Genomic DNA, 18,039 nt, shown 5'->3' with positions numbered 1-18,039 from the left:
CACTAATCTGACTGCCATAATCTCTTCAAAGTGAACTGTACCAATCTGTGATAATCGTGGCAGAAAAGCCTATTAAATACATAAAGGTTGCTTTATATTCGTCTGTCAACAAAATCATCAAGCCATTTTATCATTATTATTCTGATGATAGTGATTGAAATTTATGATTTTATATCATATCACGCTGAGTCTTATTAGTATGCGAAAGAACTATCTAATGATTGTTTTCCCAGTAAGCTTATCCTTCAAGTGAATTAGATAATTGTTTGAGAAGGATATTAAGCTGAGTCAGTTAAAGGCCGAAGCTATGTGTAGAAAAGAGTGTCTGTTTAAGTATCGAATTATAATAATAAAATTTGATACAAGGCTACATAAGCAGTAAAAAAAAATACAAATACACACAGCTAAATATAATTATATACATGCATATAAAGCATAAGTTCATATTTATATAAAAAGGAAGAGAGAGATGTTCACACTGTATTTATTCATCCTTTTAGCATTTGCGTTCATACTTTGAATATAGTAAAAACCTTAATCGTGTTAAAGTGTCAAAATTTAACATTATCATGTGATTTGCATGAAATTTAGTATATGTACTCCTTTATTCCTTTTTTTTTCTTTTTTCTATTTTCGTTTTTTTTTTTTTTTTTTTTTGAGATTACCCTACCCTAGAATATTAATGTCAAAAATAGATAAAAAGAATTCAGCACTCCATTTAACGGGTGGAGCATTATCAGGCATGACAGCATGTGTTATACTTCAGCCACTTGATCTAATAAAGACACGTTTACAACAGCAGCGACAAGACCATCTAGCGTTTTTAAAAGAAGCAAAGCAAAAGGGATTAAAAGTATCACCCCAAAAGAGGTATATATTTACATAGTACAAATTAATTATACGTATACATATTCACCTATTTTGTATCTGTAGTAATATTTATTCTACAATTAAAGACATTGTAAACACTAATGGTTATAGCGGACTATGGAGAGGTACAGTTCCTACTATTATGAGGTAATTGAATTATGTATATACAAGTAATTAGTTTATTCATGTTCAATTTAGAAATGTACCAGGATCGGCATTATACTTTTTTACTTTAGCTGAAATTAGAGACATATTAACAAAGACAAGAAGTAGCTGGCAACCTTTGTTTAATAAATCTAGTTTAGAACAACATCAACGTTGGGAAAATTTAATTTCAGGATCTACAGCTAGAGGTGCAGTAGGATATATAATGATGCCTATTACAGTAGTTAAAGTTAGATATGAGGTAAAGGAAGGAAGAAGGAAAAAAAAGAAAAGGAAATATGATTTATATTTATTATATAGTTATTCACTTATTTTGTCTATATTAGAGTAATTTTTATAACTATACAAGTTTAAATGAAGCATTTAAATCAATTATCAAAACAGACGGAGTGAGAGGTAAAAAAAAGGCAACATATAAATATTCATACATGTTATATATGGAGTTGTATGTATTTATTCAAGTGACTACTTAGGACTATTTTCTGGTTATGGTGCTACATTTATTCGAGATGCTCCATTTGCTGGCATTTACTTGTTTTTTTATGAAGGATGTAAAGCATGGGCTAATGGTAAAGAATAATTTTGTACACGGCTTGCATTCATAAAATAGACTAAAAGTATATGGTAGAATATAAAGACAATCATCGTTTACCAGTAGCAAATGCAGTAGTCAACATGGGATCTGGAGTGATTGCAGGTATTGCAGCTACTTGCACAACACAGCCCTTTGATATGTTAAAGACACGTATGCAACTTAAACCGATGATATATAAAAACATGGTACAAGCAGCGAAAAAGATATATTTAGAAGAAGGACTTGTAGGATTCTTTGATGGTATAAGTGTAAGACTTATTAGGAAACCACTTAATTCTGCTATTTCATGGACTGTTTATGAAGAAGTTGTTCGCTGGTATGATCATAAAAATAGATTAATGAAGGAAAAAGTATAATTAATGTACAGGTTAACTTCGGAAAATAAAAAAAATAAAAATAAAAATGTCCTGAAAATAGAAACTGAATTCTTGCTGTAAAATAGGATCAATTAAACAATAATATTATTCTTTTTTTTTTCCCTTTCTTTCTTTCTTTCTTTTCCCCAGCAGGATTTTTCATTTTTGAAGGGAAAATAAATACAAATATGAGTCCAATTCCAACAAAGACTTTGATTATATTTGCTTCTTCTTTAGCTACATGTCAAATTGAAAGAGATATTCACGTAAAATAAAACTTGCTATTATTTATTTATTTATTTCTTCACTTATACGTACTTCTTGCAGGAATGTTATGATACAAAGTTTTTAAGATTTCGTAGTGTCCCTAAAGGCCTATTGCCCATATCTGGCAAACCAGCACTAAGTTGGTTCTATTCTAAGGCGAAAACAGTATTTTATCAAATTTATATTGTAACAAATGCATACAAGTAAGCTTAACATTATTCATGTATATAATTAAAATGTAACTAAAAGGGGAAAAAAAAAGCTTTAAACATTACGAACGTTGGGCAATTGGCGTCAATTTTCCTAGAGAAAATATACTAAACAGTGGGCTTGGGTAAAATAGATATGCATTTGTACATGTATTTTTATAGTTGTAAAACTAATTTTTTTTTTTTTTTTTTTTTTTTTTTTTTTTTTTTTACGTTTGACAAGCACAAGCGCATTATCTGACTTGGCTTTTGTTCATCGTGTTAAACAGATTCAAAACGATATTGTTATTACTTCACCAGAACTATTTTGTGAAGATGTTTTACCTGATGTTTTATTTACAACTTCCCATTTTATACTTTACACGGCCAATAAAATTCCTTTTGCATTTGGCATGAGTCAAGCATCAATTGAAAAACTCGACTATTTCTACGAAAGTAATATATATAAAGGGTCAAGCTGGCAAGAAGAATTGGTTCATTATATGACTCAAGAGCCATCTACTCATCAAGTTACTTTTGATCATAATGAACCCCATCATCATTTTAATTATGTAGATCCCGAGATTTCGCTGAAATCTTATCTTCATCATTGGCAATTCTCTCTAGATGATTTTAAACAACGACATAATAATCATCACAAAACCCTTCAGTCCAAGTCACCACTTCATCAAAGAGCTTATGCGCGTGTAGGTTTAATGGGTAATCCTAGTGATGGATTCTTTGGTAAAACACTGTCGCTTTTGATTTCGAATTTTTGGGCAGAGGTCACGTTGATACCTCATGAGCAACCAGAGATCACAATATTACCTAATCCAGTATCAGACCCTCATCATTTTTCTTCCTTAGAGTGTTTAGTGGGCGTCTCCAAGATTGATGGGTACGAAACAGGTGATCGACTTTTACAAGCTTGTTGTAAAGTCTTTTATTGTTACTGCCAAGAACATCAAATTCCTATTGATACAGAACATGGATTCAAAATGATGTTTGAAACCAACATTCCACGTCAAGTCGGCCTCGCAGGATCCTCAGCTATCATTACGGCTCTTTGGAAGATTTTATCTTGCTTTTATGGTGTCACTGAAATTCCTTTAGAGGTTCAAGCAAGTCTTATTCTAAAAGTGGAACAAGATGAATTAGGTATTGCTGCTGGTCTTCAAGATAGAGTTATTCAAGTAAGCAACTTATTTCCTTTTTTTTTTTGTTAATCATGTTCTACTTTTTTTTTTAGACTTTTGGCGGATTAGTTTACATGGATTTTGATCGTGAATATGTAGAAAAACAAGGTCATGGAAAATATAAATCATTAGATGTCAACTTATTACCCAAACTATGGTTAGCTTACGTTGCTGATCCTGAAGATTCAGGTAAAGTTCATAGTACAGTTAAGCAGCGTTTTCTAAATGGTGATCAAGAGGTATTAAATAAATACTGGGTTAATAACAACATAGCATGTTTATTCATATAATCTTTATATATATATATATATATATATATATATATAGATTATTCAAGCTATGAAGCAATTTGCCTCTTTAACAGATCAAGCTAAAAAGAGCTTAGAGTTAGGTGATCACAAAAGATTTGCTGAACTCATGTCAGCTAATTTTAATCTTCGTCGAGCTACTTATGGTGATGCTGTGATAGGCGCTTCAAACCTGAGAATGATTCAATTAGCACAAGAGCATAATTGCGTTGCCAAGTTCCCAGGAAGTGGCGGTGCTGTTGTTGGTATGTGGCATGGTGAAAATAAAGAAGAAGAAAAGAAAGATTTGTTTCAATTACGTCGTGCCTTAGAAAGCGAAGGCTATGTATTTATAGAATTATCACCCATGATTTATGAATAAAATAGAAGGACATATGTATATGTGTGTATGGGTGCGTGTGTGTGTGTGTGTGTGTGTACATATATTTCTTTTTCATTCCCTTGGATTGACTTGCCTAACATTTCTATTAATCCGTGCCGTACTCATAAAATCACCATACAACTTCCAATCTGGTGAATCTGCATATTCATTCTTATTTGATAAATAGTCAGGCAAAGCATCTTCAATAATAAGAGGCTAAACCAAATAATTATTTAGTATCCATCGATTTATCCGATGTCTTTCTTCACATAGGTCTTCACCATGACTTCAGATGCTTCTTGAAGTTCAAATGGAAAGACCAAGTCTATCAATACTATTTGACGGCTTTTGGTTTATCTTCCAGTCCTTATGTCTTCATCAAAGTTTGCAAACTCATTTTAGGACATTTATGATCTCAAGGGATCAGAACCTCAAGTAACCTCGTCGAGGATGTTTTCTTTGATACCTAGACTCTTTTTCTTCGAATTAGGTCTAAATATCAATTCTTTGGTCTATTTAAAACTTCAATAAGTGAGAGCAAGGTCGAATAACGCCAGGACTCTTGAAGTCCTCCAAATAAAGGGCAGTATTACAGCTATTCATTATTCCTGTAGCTAGAAGTCTCTACTTAGTTTTAATCTTATTTATGAACAATGACCCAAAAAAAAAAAAAAAAAAAAAAAAAAAAAAAAAAAAAAAAAAAAAAAAACTGCTCAATTGAATTCATAAAGGTGTCAAAGCCAGTAATATCCTCCAGAGGGAGTTACTTATTGTCAGCTGGCTCATTTTCTTTTTCATCAAAAGCATTGTCACTTCATTTTGAATAGGCTTTAGGCTTATTTATTTTTTATTTTATTTTTTTTTACGATAACAATTTACACAAGAAAGTGTACTTATTCAGCATTTTTATTTGGTAAAAAAGGATGCTCTATGAGGGTCTGACCGGTGACTGAACAGTACCATAAGCCACCTTCCTTTCGGATCCCCCACATATCCTCTTTATTTTCCGACTTTTTCCCTTTTTCTTCTTTCTTCCTATCACAACTGCTGATGTCAATTGGAGTGGCTAAGGTGTTGCATAAAATAAGCCTGTTGATAGGCGGGATGATTTATTTTGGTACTATCGCCAGAAGGAGGTGACATTTAATTCATCAACCTTGAAGTCGCCTTATGAGGGAACAAAGTTGAAATGGTACTGCTAAAATCATCATTATTGAATATATGGCTGATTGTATTCAGCATTCGCTTGTTCTTTATGAGACTGCATTTCATGGCATGAGCAGTTTCTTCGACATAATAGGCAAACGAAAATAGTTTATCTAAGGCTTCAGAAGAGCCACCCAATTGTTTTATACAGCTAGGAAAGTTTATAGTGAACTGAGGTATAGAGACAAACAAGTCGTCGCCATCATAAATCATAGTGCAAAAGATAGCAGTCAAACCCACAATCTGCACCGACCAATTGTGTAGACTATTTTCATTGTTAAGTAAGAATTGGAGTTGGACTAAATTTACTTTTGCTTCTCTTAGTAATTTAGCCTCATCGTATACACTCCTTTCTCTCCGGACGATACTCTTGTTTCCAAGTTTTTACCACATATACGCCCCTCTTCAAGCCACTCTCCATGGTATAAACTTTCAAAAACACCTATCTGGAAACGGTATACTGCTTCTTTTGATGATGATACTTATGATCTTCATACTTTTGCTGGCATCTGTAAAGCATACCTGAAAGATAATCTTGGTGATTGACGAAACAACAACAATGCTGTTCTCTTGTCTGCCTGCCGTCCTACCCTAGGTATCAATCATATCCTCTGGTTACCTTTGTCAAATGCAAAACGCAGCCGAATAGTCCGCTGGCGTCTAGGTTGATTACCTGGCGGTGTCCCTAAACCGTGCATCTATCACCCTAATGCCATATTCACAAGATATCATGCTATATGGTGCCTACATATGCATCGACGATTACAAATGCCTTTGACCGAATCCGACCCTTTGTGAATACTTTTTATTATGCAGTATCTCAGCTTCAGCAAATATTCTTTGTTTAATATTGATATTTTTTCAATACGAGAATATTTTTGTTGCTGTTGCTACTATTGTTGCTATTTATCACGAGATCAATGTTGGTATTTCTGAGTACTGTAGCGTTAAACTCATCGTCTAATTCTTAGTTGATTTGTTGAGCAAAGTTCCTTCTTAATCTCTTTTTTACTTGATCGTTTTCTTTTTCAAGCTCAAACTTCAGTTTTTGATCATTGTAAATTGTGATATAACTTTGCCGAACTTCCCTCTTTTTGAGATACTGACATACATTGAAGGCAATGGTCATTACATTAGTCTTATTTTGCGTTACAGAAATAACTTTTGAGAATATCCTAATCCATTTTAATCGACTTTCATCTGGAGTTAAAGAAGCACCTGTCTTGTCATCTCTTATAGTATTTTCGGTTGAGTTTGGGACGCTTTTAAAAAAAAAATTAGACCACATTTTATTTTTTTTGGACTTCGTAAAAATCATTTTGAGACGTAAAAATGAGAAAAAGGTAGCATTACTTTAAGCCAATTCCTTTTTGCAAACACCTATCCCAGTATGAAGTTGCGTGTCTAACCTAACCCTGACAATCCTGCGTAGTAACAGTTTTACGTGCTTTGGCAATGTGGGGAGGAGGGTTAGCTCATCTCCTTTTTCGAGCGGCTTTCGTCTGATATTTTTTCTTGATTTTGGACCAGCACTCTTCGATAGGATTTAGAAAAGGGGAATAAGATGGTATAAATAGAGGTTTATAACCTCGAGTATTTATAGCATCAACAATAAATTTACTATGATGTATTTTGCAGTTATCTATCACAATAAAATGCTCTTTCATATCATTTTGATCCATTACATCCATAATTGATTCCATGAATTTCACAATATGATACGCAGTTATACCCTTTTTGAGAAGTTTAGGCTTTTGGTTTGATGTATCTGCTTTCCTCTTCTTTGAATCACGCTCATCCGGATGATACTCTTTTTCAAGCTGTGGAGCTTTATGTTTCTTTAAGGGTTCAGCTTTAGAAAAACTAAGGATTTCTCTTGCAGTTATGCAACCAATGATGCTGATACTCACACCTTTTTGATTATGAACCTTTACTTTCACTGGTTCATCAGCTCTCAACCAAGCTCTGCTTCTCATCATTTGTGAATGAAAACCGGCTTCATCTACAAACACACAGTTTTTCAAAAAATCAACACCTACTGCTTTCCACTGAGTTATCATATGGTATCAAAGATCTAAAGTCCTTTGTGAGTCTCTTTCTGCAGTGTATTTGCTCGCTTGCTTGAGACTCAAAAAACATTTCTCTCGAATATGAGTGTAAAGGCTTGAAATAGCAATATCACCTATTTCTGGAAAGTTGCTTAATAACTGCGATTTGGCTTCTTCAAGAACAATCGATGGATTTTTATCAAAAAGAGCGATCAAGAATTCGGTATGTTCCTGGAAAAGTTTTTTAGGTTTGATAGTTTTTGGTTTGACTGTTGTGCCTACAAGTACATGCCCATCACCAGTATTAAACTCGTCCAAAAGTCTATAAGCACTTGAACGAGGTATGTCGCATACCGCAGCCGCTTTAGGGACAGATGATCCCTCTTCTTGGAGCATCTTGATGAATTTTTCTATCTGGTCTGCTCCATACTTTTTTATATTTCCTTGTACTGAGCTTGATTTTACTCATGTCAACTGTAATTTCCTCCACTAAGTCTTCCATTGGTTGAGGTTCGATTACTTGTTGATTTAAAGATTCAAAATGAACTAAATTATTCAATATACCAAAACCAAGCTCATATTTACCAACTTCCATCTTATATTGTGTTCTCTTAGCAATAGTTTAGTTTCTGGGTTGTAGTTAACCTAGTCCATTTAGTATGAAGTTTCAAGAAAAAAGAAAACATCTAAAAACTAAAGCCTTAATTTTTAAAATGTGGTCTAAATGTAATTTATTTTACATTATCATCGGTAATTTAATCCATGCCATAAGATTTTGTGATATTCATTTTGTTAATTTTTATTTTTTTTATTTTCCATTATTTTTATCCTGTTAGGCATTACACAATTATACACTTTAGGCTATACAATTACTCCCATGAAGGACTGCTCCCGTCCATCACCTATGCTTTTGTGTATTGCAATTGCTGAGAGGAGTGTTAGGACTTCATGGCATGTTTGGGTGGCTAAGTGATTTTATTCTAAGCACTATTCCATCACTAACGTCATCGACTAGTGCGGTAGGGAGAGGTGATCTCTGAATGAATCCAAAGTGTATAGTTCTGTCATAATTTATCTAATGACTATGATGGTAAGGAAGCAAATAAAAGTTTGACAATTATAAAGTATGCTATTTTTTATTTTTGCATTGTTCTTCAAAATTGGTCTTAGTTTATTGTTAGTTTTTACAACACACACTATACTTTTTCTTCCTCCTCAATGTGATCACTATCCTGGTAGTTTCATGTCTTTCCTTAACACAGTCAATTATTTTAACTTAATCTACTCGATCTACTATGTAGTTTAACTTCATATGGAATTTCTTGATCAGCATCGATATGTTTTTTCCCTTCTAAAATCTCACGTACATTCCCCCCTTCTCTTTATCTTCCAGTTGAAGTAAACATCTTTTAAACAATCCTAACCATTTGGCGCTTCTAGCGCTTAGTGCTTTATCCTTTGGCAAGATTTTTCGATAATTTCACCTCACAGAATAACCACGACTACTTACCTCATTACTACTAAAAGAATGAATTTATGTGAAAATAAATGGCTTGCTTTTTTTTAAAAAAAGTTATTTTACATTATTATCATCTTTAGATCCTATAGGTTTTGTCTCTTCCTCATACTGACGAAAAGAGATCCGAAAGGAAGATGGCTTATGGTACTGTTCAGTCACCGGTCAGACCCTCATAGAGCATCCTTTTTTACCAAATAAAAATGCTGAATAAGTACACTTTCTTGTGTAAATTGTTATCGTAAAAAAAAATAAAATAAAAAATAAATAAGCCTAAAGCCTATTCAAAATGAAGTGACAATGCTTTTGATGAAAAAGAAAATGAGCCAGCTGACAATAAGTAACTCCCTCTGGAGGATATTACTGGCTTTGACACCTTTATGAATTCAATTGAGCAGTTTTTTTTTTTTTTTTTTTTTTTTTTTTTTTTTTTTTTTTTTTTTTTTTTTTTTTTTTTTTTTGGGTCATTGTTCATAAATAAGATTAAAACTAAGTAGAGACTTCTAGCTACAGGAATAATGAATAGCTGTAATACTGCCCTTTATTTGGAGGACTTCAAGAGTCCTGGCGTTATTCGACCTTGCTCTCACTTATTGAAGTTTTAAATGGATCAAAAAATTCTTTGCTTTACTTCACAAAATCTTGAATTTTAAACGCGAATCACTGTATTTATTTCTTGCCCACTCTCGAATCCCTGAATCCTCTGACTATCTTGGTGAACCCTTTGTCAATCAACTTCTTTTAATACGACAACGATTTTCTGATAGTTAATTATTATCATTTGTATACACACTTCAACATTATCCCTTTTATCCGAAAAGGGTTTTTCTTTCCTTTTTTCCATAGCGATCTGGCCAAAGCAATACAGCATATAAATGTTATGTGCTCATTGATCATTTTTTAATTTTTATTATTATTTTCTTTAAATAAAATTCTTTAATCGTGTTTATTTCCTGTTCCAATCCTGGCAACTTTCGCCCCATTAGCCTGACATTCATATTTCGCGAAATCCTGGGAAAATGTATGTACCTCACTCTCAAGCAAAAGAGCCCTTCTTTTGACATAGATCAAGGTGGATTGCGTCGCACTCGTAGCATCTTGGATCAAGCCCTCCGTCTTGTTGAAATCTGTTCAGTTTGATGCAGAAAGTATAAAACCAATCCTACTTTGGCTTTTCTAGACATCAAATCCGTATATGTGGCCATATCTGGAGAACACTTCGGCCATTGGTATTAACAGCTTTACTTGACCTGCTTAAGAATCTCTTCGATGATGTCCATATTGAATTCCTTGTTTCGAATGCTACCTCATATTGATTTTCTCCTAACACTAGTGTCTTATAGGGCTCTATCTTGTCGTCATTTTTATATTCCATATATATTAATCAGCTACCATCACTACTTCGTAGTCAACCACTTGATATAACACCTCCCACTGATGCCTGCCACTTTATCATATCTATTAACTGTTTTCTGTACGCTGATGATGTTGTCTTTATAGCTGATCCTGATGAACTTGAGGCACTACTAAAAAAAATGTGAAGAACATAGTCAATATTTAGGCCATCGATGGGACCCTCTTAAGAGTGCCATATTTGCTCTTAGCTTCAACACACATTCCTATTCTCTATACGATACTGTCATTCCTCTATTAATTTCCTTTTCTTATTTGGGTATCACTATTAGTCCTGATGATCAATTAAATATCGATAAACTAGTTCAAGACAATATTAAAAAGGCCCTATAGACTATGAACCAAAGGACAGTTATTGGTGTCAATCACAAAGACTTAATACCTCTGCTTTCAGTTTATTTTTACACTCAAATAGTATTGTCTCAGCTTGAGTAATATCTTACCATCAGCACAGTCTCCTCTACCCAGTTAACGAAAACTAGAAGCTTATCAAGCAAAATGTATTCAAAGAATTCTCGTTGCTGGCTCCCGCTCACCAATCAAAGTTATGTCACACTTGGTCAATCAGCCAACAATGAAGGAAGGTGTTCATCTTTTGCAAGCTAAATTTTTACTTTGCTCTTTTGACTCTCCCGATGATACTCTCCTGTCAAAATTCCTTGCTATACTTACAGCACTCCTCAAGCTATTCCCATTGATATAAACTCTCAAAAAAAAACACCTGTTTAGCTATGCTGTACTACTTTTCATAAGATTAATGATGACCTTAACTCTCGTATATTTGCTGATATCTGTCAAGACAATCTTGAACATAGATGCAACGGTAATAATTCAACTCTTTTGTTTGCTTGTCGTCAGATACTGGGTATTAATCCTGTCACTGTGGTTGTTTATGTCCAATGCTGAACGCAGTCGATTTATACGTTAGTGCCTTGGTTGGTTGCCTGGTAGTGCTTTCCAAACCATACATATACCATCCTCATGAAATGTTCACCGGCTCTCATGCAATTTGGTGCATTTATATGCATTTAACGCTTGCAAATGCCTTTGACAGAGCCTGACCCTTTATCCTTCCTCCTCAACAAGTTACCAAATTGACGTAAAACTTATGAATCCTCGTTAGTTACGATTAACCAATCAGTGCTCTCTACCTGGACACTCTGATGGCCAGTCATCTGTCACATTTTGTTGGAACGCGATTATCTCCATCACCATCAAATTCCTCCTGAAATTTCCCTTCTTGGTACCAAGCTGGTAACTTTGATACGTAACTCCTAAACTAATATATGTTGATATATTTTCTTTTTCATCTTCCCTCCTCTTATCCTCTTTTACTCTTTTGACTATCAAAAGGTTTTTCTTTAGCACACTTCCCTCTGACTCGGACAATATAACACATATGTATTACGTGCTTATTTGGGTTCATTAAAAAAGAATAAATAAAATTATTCTTTAATCATATTTATTTTCTTATTTTATATTACGCAAATATTATCTTATTGACCCTACCTCGGCCTTTTTTTAGACATTAAATCAGCGTATGATACTGTTGACCGTCACTATATATGGAAGACTTTACAGCCATATCATATTTAAATCCTGTTTTACTTCACTTGCTTTAAAAATTTCCTCAAAGAGGTCTAAACTGAGGTTATCCCTAGATAAGACTAAATCGTCTCATTTCTTATCAAAGACCGATGTCTTACAGGGTTCAATTTTCTTCCCATTCTTATACTCAATATATATCAGTCAGTTACCCTTCTCTGTTGTGCAATCTATAAACTGTCTTTTGTATGCCAATGATGTGATTCTAATTGCTTCTCCTTCAAAGCTTCCGTCACCACTAGAAAAATGTGAAGAACACAGTTACCGACTAGGTTACCGTTGGAATTCCCTTAAATGCGTGATCCTGACTCCATATGAAGGCATTCAATCGTATGCTCTGTATGATACTATTTGTTAGAGTGGTGAAGAAAGAAACTCCTTTTGTGGTTTCTTTTTTTTTTTTTTTTTTAAAAAAAAAAAAAAAAAAAAAAAAAAAAAAAAAAAAAAAAAGCATCTTTTATCGATGTATTGATCCTATATTAGGAATGTTTGATCCAAAGGTCATGACAGTAATAAATCTAAGTTTGGCAGCTAAGGTACAGTCTTGATTCAGCCAAAACAAACACCAGCGTATATTATTATTTGTTATAGTTTGTTTATTCAGGTACCATGTCATGAAACAATTAGGAATTTCTTTTTTGCTAGAATTTACTACAACGTTTTAAGATTAGTTTGATAGGATGATAAGCAATAGTTATAATTAATCAGATATTGGCAATAACATCATCGAGTAAATCTTATATATAGCTATTCTAATTAGATTTGATTGATTGCGTAGTATCATTAACTTGTCTTAAATCTGAATAGTGTATTACTTTTGACTTGTTGACTAAAATATATATAACAAATAATAATAAACGATATCATTAATACAAAATACATGTATGTATATATATACAGATCATTCAAGCTATGAAGCAATTTGCCTCTTTAACAGATCAAGCTAAAAAGAGCTTAGAGTTAGGTGATCACAAAAGATTTGCTGAACTCATGTCAGCTAATTTTAATCTTCGTCGAGCTACTTATGGTGATGCTGTGATAGGCGCTTCAAACCTGAGAATGATTCAATTAGCACAAGAGCATAATTGCGTTGCCAAGTTCCCAGGAAGTGGCGGTGCTGTTGTTGGTATGTGGCATGGTGAAAATAAAGAAGAAGAAAAGAAAGATTTGTTTCAATTATGTCGTGCCTTAGAAAGCGAAGGTTATGTATTTATAGAATTATCACCCATGATTTATGAATAAAATGTCTATGTCTATATCTATATAAAATATATGTGTATATATCTATTTTTATTCCCTTGGATTGACTTGTCTAACATTTATATTAATTCTTGATGTACTCATAAAATCACCATACAACTTCCAGTCTGGTGAATCCTCATATTCATTCTTATTTGATAAATAATCAGGTAAAGTATCTTCAATAATAAGAGGTACTCCTATAGAATGGTTATATGGTTAACTTTCGATAATGAATATGGAAGGGAGGAGAAGGAGCTCTCTCTCTCTCTCTCTCCTTTTATTCTATATTTTATTTATTACCATGAAAAGCTTTTCTGCAGGGTTCAGTCATGACAACAATATCGCCACTTCTTAATAATAAAGGAATAGGTACAGTATCTCTCGTTAATCCTCCTATTAAATAAATACAAGAATGACCAAGGCTATAAAATATGTATATGTATAAAAAGTGAATAAATTTATATTATTTCATTCAGGTATCCTTGCCTTTTACCTAAGGGATACTAAGGGTGCTTCCATATTTAATTCACTTCGATCCACATGTCCCATTAACGTATCTCTGTATTGGTAATAATTAATCACACCAGCTTCTGCCTTATAGTCAGAACCTTTATATTCATTTCTCCAGTTATCATAACCTACACCTTCCGATGCTGTCACAACTGCCTTTATCAATTCAGCTATATCCTCAGGAAAAGGATAACGACGGTCAAGATGATAAGTCTTTGTTGGCCAATGATATTGGTAACCTAATGTAATCCAACGTAGTTTGCGAATTAAATCAGAAGGAGATAGAAGGGGTACACCGGGTGCTGGTAAAGGATCAGGCTTGAGATCTTCAATAACGGGCTTAAATTCATTTGAACATGCTGTAGGAAAACTTGTTGGTTTAGCTTCTTCTTTTTCCTCTTTTTCTTCTTCTTCGTCTTCACTGCTAGTCAATTCTTCATTGTCTACAACTGCCTTTTTAGGTACAAAGAAATTAGGATCTGTTAGCTTTAGTAAGCCTTTCTCTTGTGCCTCATACAAAGGCCATAACCCTCTCTCGGGCATAACATAATGTGTATGTAAATTAGAAGTGTTGGGTGCTTGAGCATAAACTGACAAACATTGCTTAATTAAATGACGTTGCGCTTTAGGTGTAAATGCATTAGGAATAATGATAAGACCAGGCACCGATTTTAAAATATAGGCTGCTGTTTTGGAACTCGATAGATCATCATCATCACCAAACATTGAAGAAAGCTTTTTTAAATTATGGCTTAATTCAACAGCCACAATATCTTTATAGTTTTCATTTTTAGGTCTATCGTCATAAATAGTATTAAAATCAAGGACTTGAGAAAAATCAGGTGGTGGCACCTTTGACTTGAAGTTTCTTTCTGCATATCGAAATGGAGTTTGATTAACATAGGATGCTGGAGACTTTTTTCTAGATTCTGTTTCTTTCCTTTGTCTTTCCCAAATCTTTTGTTGTCTTTTTGATGTAAATGTAGGCATCATTGCTATTAAAAAAAGTAAAAAGAAAACAAAAAAAAATAATAAAATAAAATATTGGAAAAAAATAAAATAAAAATAAAAATAAAAATAAAAGCCAGGTTTTTATTTGATACTATAATTATAACTATAAAAGGCCAATTTAAGAATCAAAGCAAAAATGGTATGAGCAAATAAAATAGCTAATAAAATGACACGAGATGTCTTTGCATCCGTTCTTGAAATGACAATATAAAGGTTCTTCACTAAAAAGACAGCCGTAATTACAAAAGCAACACCTACAAAAGCCCATCTTGCATAATCAAACGGTATAATACAGAGCAAAGAGACTGGTATCCAGATAGTTAAGCCATATCCATAATAATTAATGATATCTAGCAAACTAGGTTGACAACCAAAATATTTCGTTGAAGCCCAAACAATGATAGGACATAGAAAGGCGTAAATGTAGACAACTGCTACAGCAAAACTTAAAAGGGTGAAATCATAAACGTGAGATTTGCCTGCAATGTAAGCAGCTAAAGAATCTGCTAATGAAGAACAAACAAAGACAGCAAAGACAACTGTGGTTGCAATCCAGAATGGACCATATAAATCGGGTTGATTATTGAGCGTGTCTGCTGCATAATCTCCTACCGGGTACATTGACTTTAAACATCGTTCAACAACTTGAGAAGTATTAACGTCAAAGAATTGCGAATAATAATCAAGAGACCAAATAGGTTTTCCAGAAGAACGTGCTCCAGTTTGTTGAGGCGAGTCAAAGAAGTTTGTATTATCTGTAGATAGTGGTGGGGGTGGTGCTGGTGATGATGATGCTAAAGCTTTTTTAACAAATAAAAACATTAGCAAACATAATTTACTTTATACTTCAAACTTACAAGAAGAGTTATTTATTCCTCGACTACTCGAAAAGTCTAACAATCAATATTAGTTAGTTATATACTAGATTTATAATAAATGTTGAAAAAGTTTTACCTTGAAATTCAAGTCCATCACTTTCAATAGTAGCAGGCTATAAAAGCATTAAATATTGCAAGTCAACAACTTAGATAAACTATTCTTACTTGTGTATAAGCTGCATCTTCCATGTCCACAAGGACATTATATTTATTAGACATGTTTCAAGAAAGTAATCGTTAGTTAAAAAAAGAGGGGCATAGAAGCAGTATGAGTTTTTTTTTTTTTTTTAATGGGATAGAAAGAAAAAAAAAAGAGCGGAAATTTAATTAGAAAATCAAACATGTTATAGCTGTTGTAGACTGTTTCTGTCTAATAAACATTATTACTCTTATTACTCAGGCTGTATATTGCCAATAGACAACATTATTACAAGTTTGTGTCTCTACTTTTTGAAGAAAATAAAATCAAATTTTTGAAATTTTTGTATACAAAAGAAAAAAAACCATTAGTTAAAAGTCTTTGGTAAAAAAAAAATACTTATTATGTGAATTCTAAAGCCTATCATTTATTACCCATTTGATATACTTTTTATCTATTGACTGTAAATATCCTTCATACAATAATACATTATTGAATCTGTCTGTATTTTTGTATGTACGTGCTTCTTTTTTTTTTTGAACATATAAAAACACTGTTGAGTTTAGTATTGGAAGCAATACTTTGAATGAAATGCTTGTTTCTATCATTTTGAAATAAGAATAATAATATAAGCATTGTTTAGACTTTTTTTTATAGTTATAATATAAAAATAAAGAAAGCAATATACAAAAAAAATTTATTAAAAAAAATATATACAAGAATATTATTTACAAGGAAAGTTTTTTTTTTATATATATATACAATATTTACAATGAAAGTTTTTTTTTTTTTATATACATTATTTACAAGGATGTCCTGGCCATGAGTATTTTATCAGCTTCCCCTCGCTGAACTTCGAAGGCTACCACCGGCTTAGAAGTCACCGTAGATTATTCCTTCCATAAGATCGTCGCCAGTGGTAGCCAAGGCCATCCCCTCAAAGTGTTCACAGAGGAGATCAACAGGATCGTCGACCTCCATGGAGTCATTGTCCAAGTCCATTAAGTCGGACTCCACAGAGGCCTGAGAGGATGGCAAAGAGTAGGAGAACACATCATCAACGAGAGGAGCCAATTCTTCTTCTTCTTGTGAGAGCCAGGACACCCAACTTTCATGATCGCCGTCCTTCCAAGTAAAGGGAGGACAGACCCAAGCACCAGCACCACGAACAGAAGACACCTCTTCTTCTTCATCGCCGAATGGCGAAACGCCAACACCGACACCAGCACCGAAACCAAAATCAACACCACGGAACGAAGGAGATGATATAGCAAGTAGACCAGCTACTGCTTCGGATTCATCACTACTGGCCTGCCAGGTAGTGAGAGGAGGAGAGAGAGAAAAGGAAGCCGACAATGCGGCGAAAGCATTGGACACCGCTGTTGAAGCGGCGTAGAAAACAGTTGAAGCTGCTGTTGAAGCAGCTGAGGCAGCAGAGGAGCGCGAAAAGACTAATTTTTATAAAATAAAGTATCAATTTAAAATCACAGCTATCATATCCAATATAATATACTATACTTACAGTTAAACATTTTAATAAAATAATTTAATCTATGAAGGGGTGAAATAGAAATAAAATAATTGATTTTATTAACTTTTTCATTTAGTAAAAAAAAATGTGACAAGTTTTTGTTTAAAAGAAAACAGGAGTAAAGTCTTTTTTTTTTTTTGTTAAAAGATAAGAAAAAAAAAAGGCATCGCGTACAATTTTCCTTTTTGAGATCAATTTAATTACATGTTTTCAAAAAAAAAACTATATCTTTTTTTCATATGCAAAATATTAGTTAAAAAAGTGGGGAAATAAGAACCAATTAAATAAAATTTCCTTTTTGAGCGTATCTTTTTTTTTAGATGTGTAAATTTAAGGGGTAAAACTAATGATTTGGAAACTTTTTTTTTTTGAATTGAATGAAAAAAAAAAAAAAAAAAAAAAAAAAAAAAAAAAAGCGCGATTTTTTTTTACGTGCTCAATAATTTAAAATTGCAAAAATACTTTTTTTCTTCAGAAAAAAAAAAGGTGTAACAAAGAAGTGCTTACACTTGCCTAGTTTTATACATTAACTCATCATCTCATATCACTTTATTAAATAACATATGGTGCATTTTGCTTCTAATTTTGCATGTACGTGCTTTATTTTTGATTTATTATTATAGTTAATTTTTTT

At 33.0% G+C, this 18,039-nt stretch overlaps 8 protein-coding genes across 8 annotated transcripts; 4 read left to right on the top strand and 4 right to left on the bottom strand.

Moving 5' to 3' along the window:
- The first annotated feature begins 647 nt into the window (after positions 1-647).
- BX663DRAFT_296597 (mitochondrial substrate/solute carrier) lies at positions 648-1,285 on the top strand. Its single transcript, XM_051522026.1, has 3 exons — positions 648-870; positions 934-1,017; positions 1,080-1,285. The coding sequence occupies exons 1-3, from the start codon at positions 683-685 to the stop codon at positions 1,108-1,110; spliced, it is 303 nt and encodes a 100-aa protein (XP_051377695.1). The 5' UTR covers positions 648-682; the 3' UTR covers positions 1,111-1,285.
- A 104-nt stretch (positions 1,286-1,389) lies between these two features.
- Positions 1,390-4,306, top strand: BX663DRAFT_533689 (uncharacterized protein; the record flags this gene model as incomplete). The annotated part of the gene is made up of 8 exons (XM_051530550.1): positions 1,390-1,424; positions 1,498-1,604; positions 1,664-1,870; positions 2,224-2,252; positions 2,314-2,456; positions 2,686-3,634; positions 3,691-3,876; positions 3,965-4,306. The coding sequence occupies 8 exons, from the start codon at positions 1,390-1,392 to the stop codon at positions 4,304-4,306; spliced, it is 1,998 nt and encodes a 665-aa protein (XP_051377694.1).
- Positions 4,307-4,972: 666 nt separating this feature from the next.
- Positions 4,973-6,129, bottom strand: BX663DRAFT_527284 (uncharacterized protein). The gene is made up of 2 exons (XM_051530020.1): positions 5,147-6,129; positions 4,973-5,006 (listed from the first exon to the last, which is right to left on the bottom strand). Exon 1 carries the CDS (start codon positions 5,723-5,725, stop codon positions 5,450-5,452), a length of 276 nt encoding a protein of 91 aa, XP_051377693.1. The 5' UTR covers positions 5,726-6,129; the 3' UTR covers positions 4,973-5,006; positions 5,147-5,449.
- A 1,578-nt stretch (positions 6,130-7,707) lies between these two features.
- Positions 7,708-7,950, bottom strand: BX663DRAFT_419467 (uncharacterized protein; the record flags this gene model as incomplete). Its single annotated transcript, XM_051522386.1, has 1 exon — positions 7,708-7,950. A coding segment is annotated over one exon (243 nt), but the record flags the coding sequence as incomplete, so codon positions are not given.
- Positions 7,951-8,384: 434 nt separating this feature from the next.
- BX663DRAFT_527278 (uncharacterized protein) lies at positions 8,385-9,537 on the top strand (the record flags this gene model as incomplete). Its single annotated transcript, XM_051530019.1, has 2 exons — positions 8,385-9,343; positions 9,504-9,537. A coding segment is annotated over exon 1 (175 nt), but the record flags the coding sequence as incomplete, so codon positions are not given.
- Positions 9,538-12,579: 3,042 nt separating this feature from the next.
- On the top strand, positions 12,580-13,336 carry BX663DRAFT_556457 (uncharacterized protein; the record flags this gene model as incomplete). The annotated part of the gene is made up of 2 exons (XM_051531717.1): positions 12,580-12,630; positions 12,995-13,336. The coding sequence occupies 2 exons, from the start codon at positions 12,580-12,582 to the stop codon at positions 13,334-13,336; spliced, it is 393 nt and encodes a 130-aa protein (XP_051377690.1).
- Positions 13,337-13,384: 48 nt separating this feature from the next.
- BX663DRAFT_490633 (uncharacterized protein) lies at positions 13,385-15,954 on the bottom strand (the record flags this gene model as incomplete). Its single annotated transcript, XM_051524970.1, has 7 exons — positions 13,385-13,533; positions 13,637-13,758; positions 13,830-14,841; positions 14,962-15,657; positions 15,715-15,750; positions 15,812-15,848; positions 15,901-15,954. The coding sequence occupies 7 exons, from the start codon at positions 15,952-15,954 to the stop codon at positions 13,385-13,387; spliced, it is 2,106 nt and encodes a 701-aa protein (XP_051377689.1).
- A 704-nt stretch (positions 15,955-16,658) lies between these two features.
- Positions 16,659-17,422, bottom strand: BX663DRAFT_296398 (uncharacterized protein). Its single transcript, XM_051522025.1, has 2 exons — positions 17,397-17,422; positions 16,659-17,325 (listed from the first exon to the last, which is right to left on the bottom strand). Exons 1-2 carry the CDS (start codon positions 17,404-17,406, stop codon positions 16,748-16,750), a joined length of 588 nt encoding a protein of 195 aa, XP_051377688.1. The 5' UTR covers positions 17,407-17,422; the 3' UTR covers positions 16,659-16,747.
- Between the last annotated feature and the right edge of the window lie 617 nt (positions 17,423-18,039).

This window comes from Cokeromyces recurvatus (assembly GCF_025118155.1).
Source record: "Cokeromyces recurvatus strain NRRL 2243 chromosome Unknown BX663scaffold_51, whole genome shotgun sequence".
NCBI lineage: Eukaryota > Fungi > Mucoromycota > Mucoromycetes > Mucorales > Mucoraceae > Cokeromyces > Cokeromyces recurvatus.
This window is presented reverse-complemented; position numbering and strand designations above follow the sequence as displayed.

Coding starts and splice junctions, on each gene's coding strand:
- BX663DRAFT_527284 (XM_051530020.1), bottom strand. CDS start 5,725: ATGATTTATGATGGCGACGACTTGTTTGTCTCTATACCTCAGTTCACT.
- BX663DRAFT_296597 (XM_051522026.1), top strand. CDS start 683: ATGTCAAAAATAGATAAAAAGAATTCAGCACTCCATTTAACGGGTGGA. Junction 871..933: donor AAAGTATCACCCCAAAAGAG/GTATATATTTAC, acceptor TTGTATCTGTAG/TAATATTTATTCTACAATTA. Junction 1,018..1,079: donor ACAGTTCCTACTATTATGAG/GTAATTGAATTA, acceptor GAAATGTACCAG/GATCGGCATTATACTTTTTT.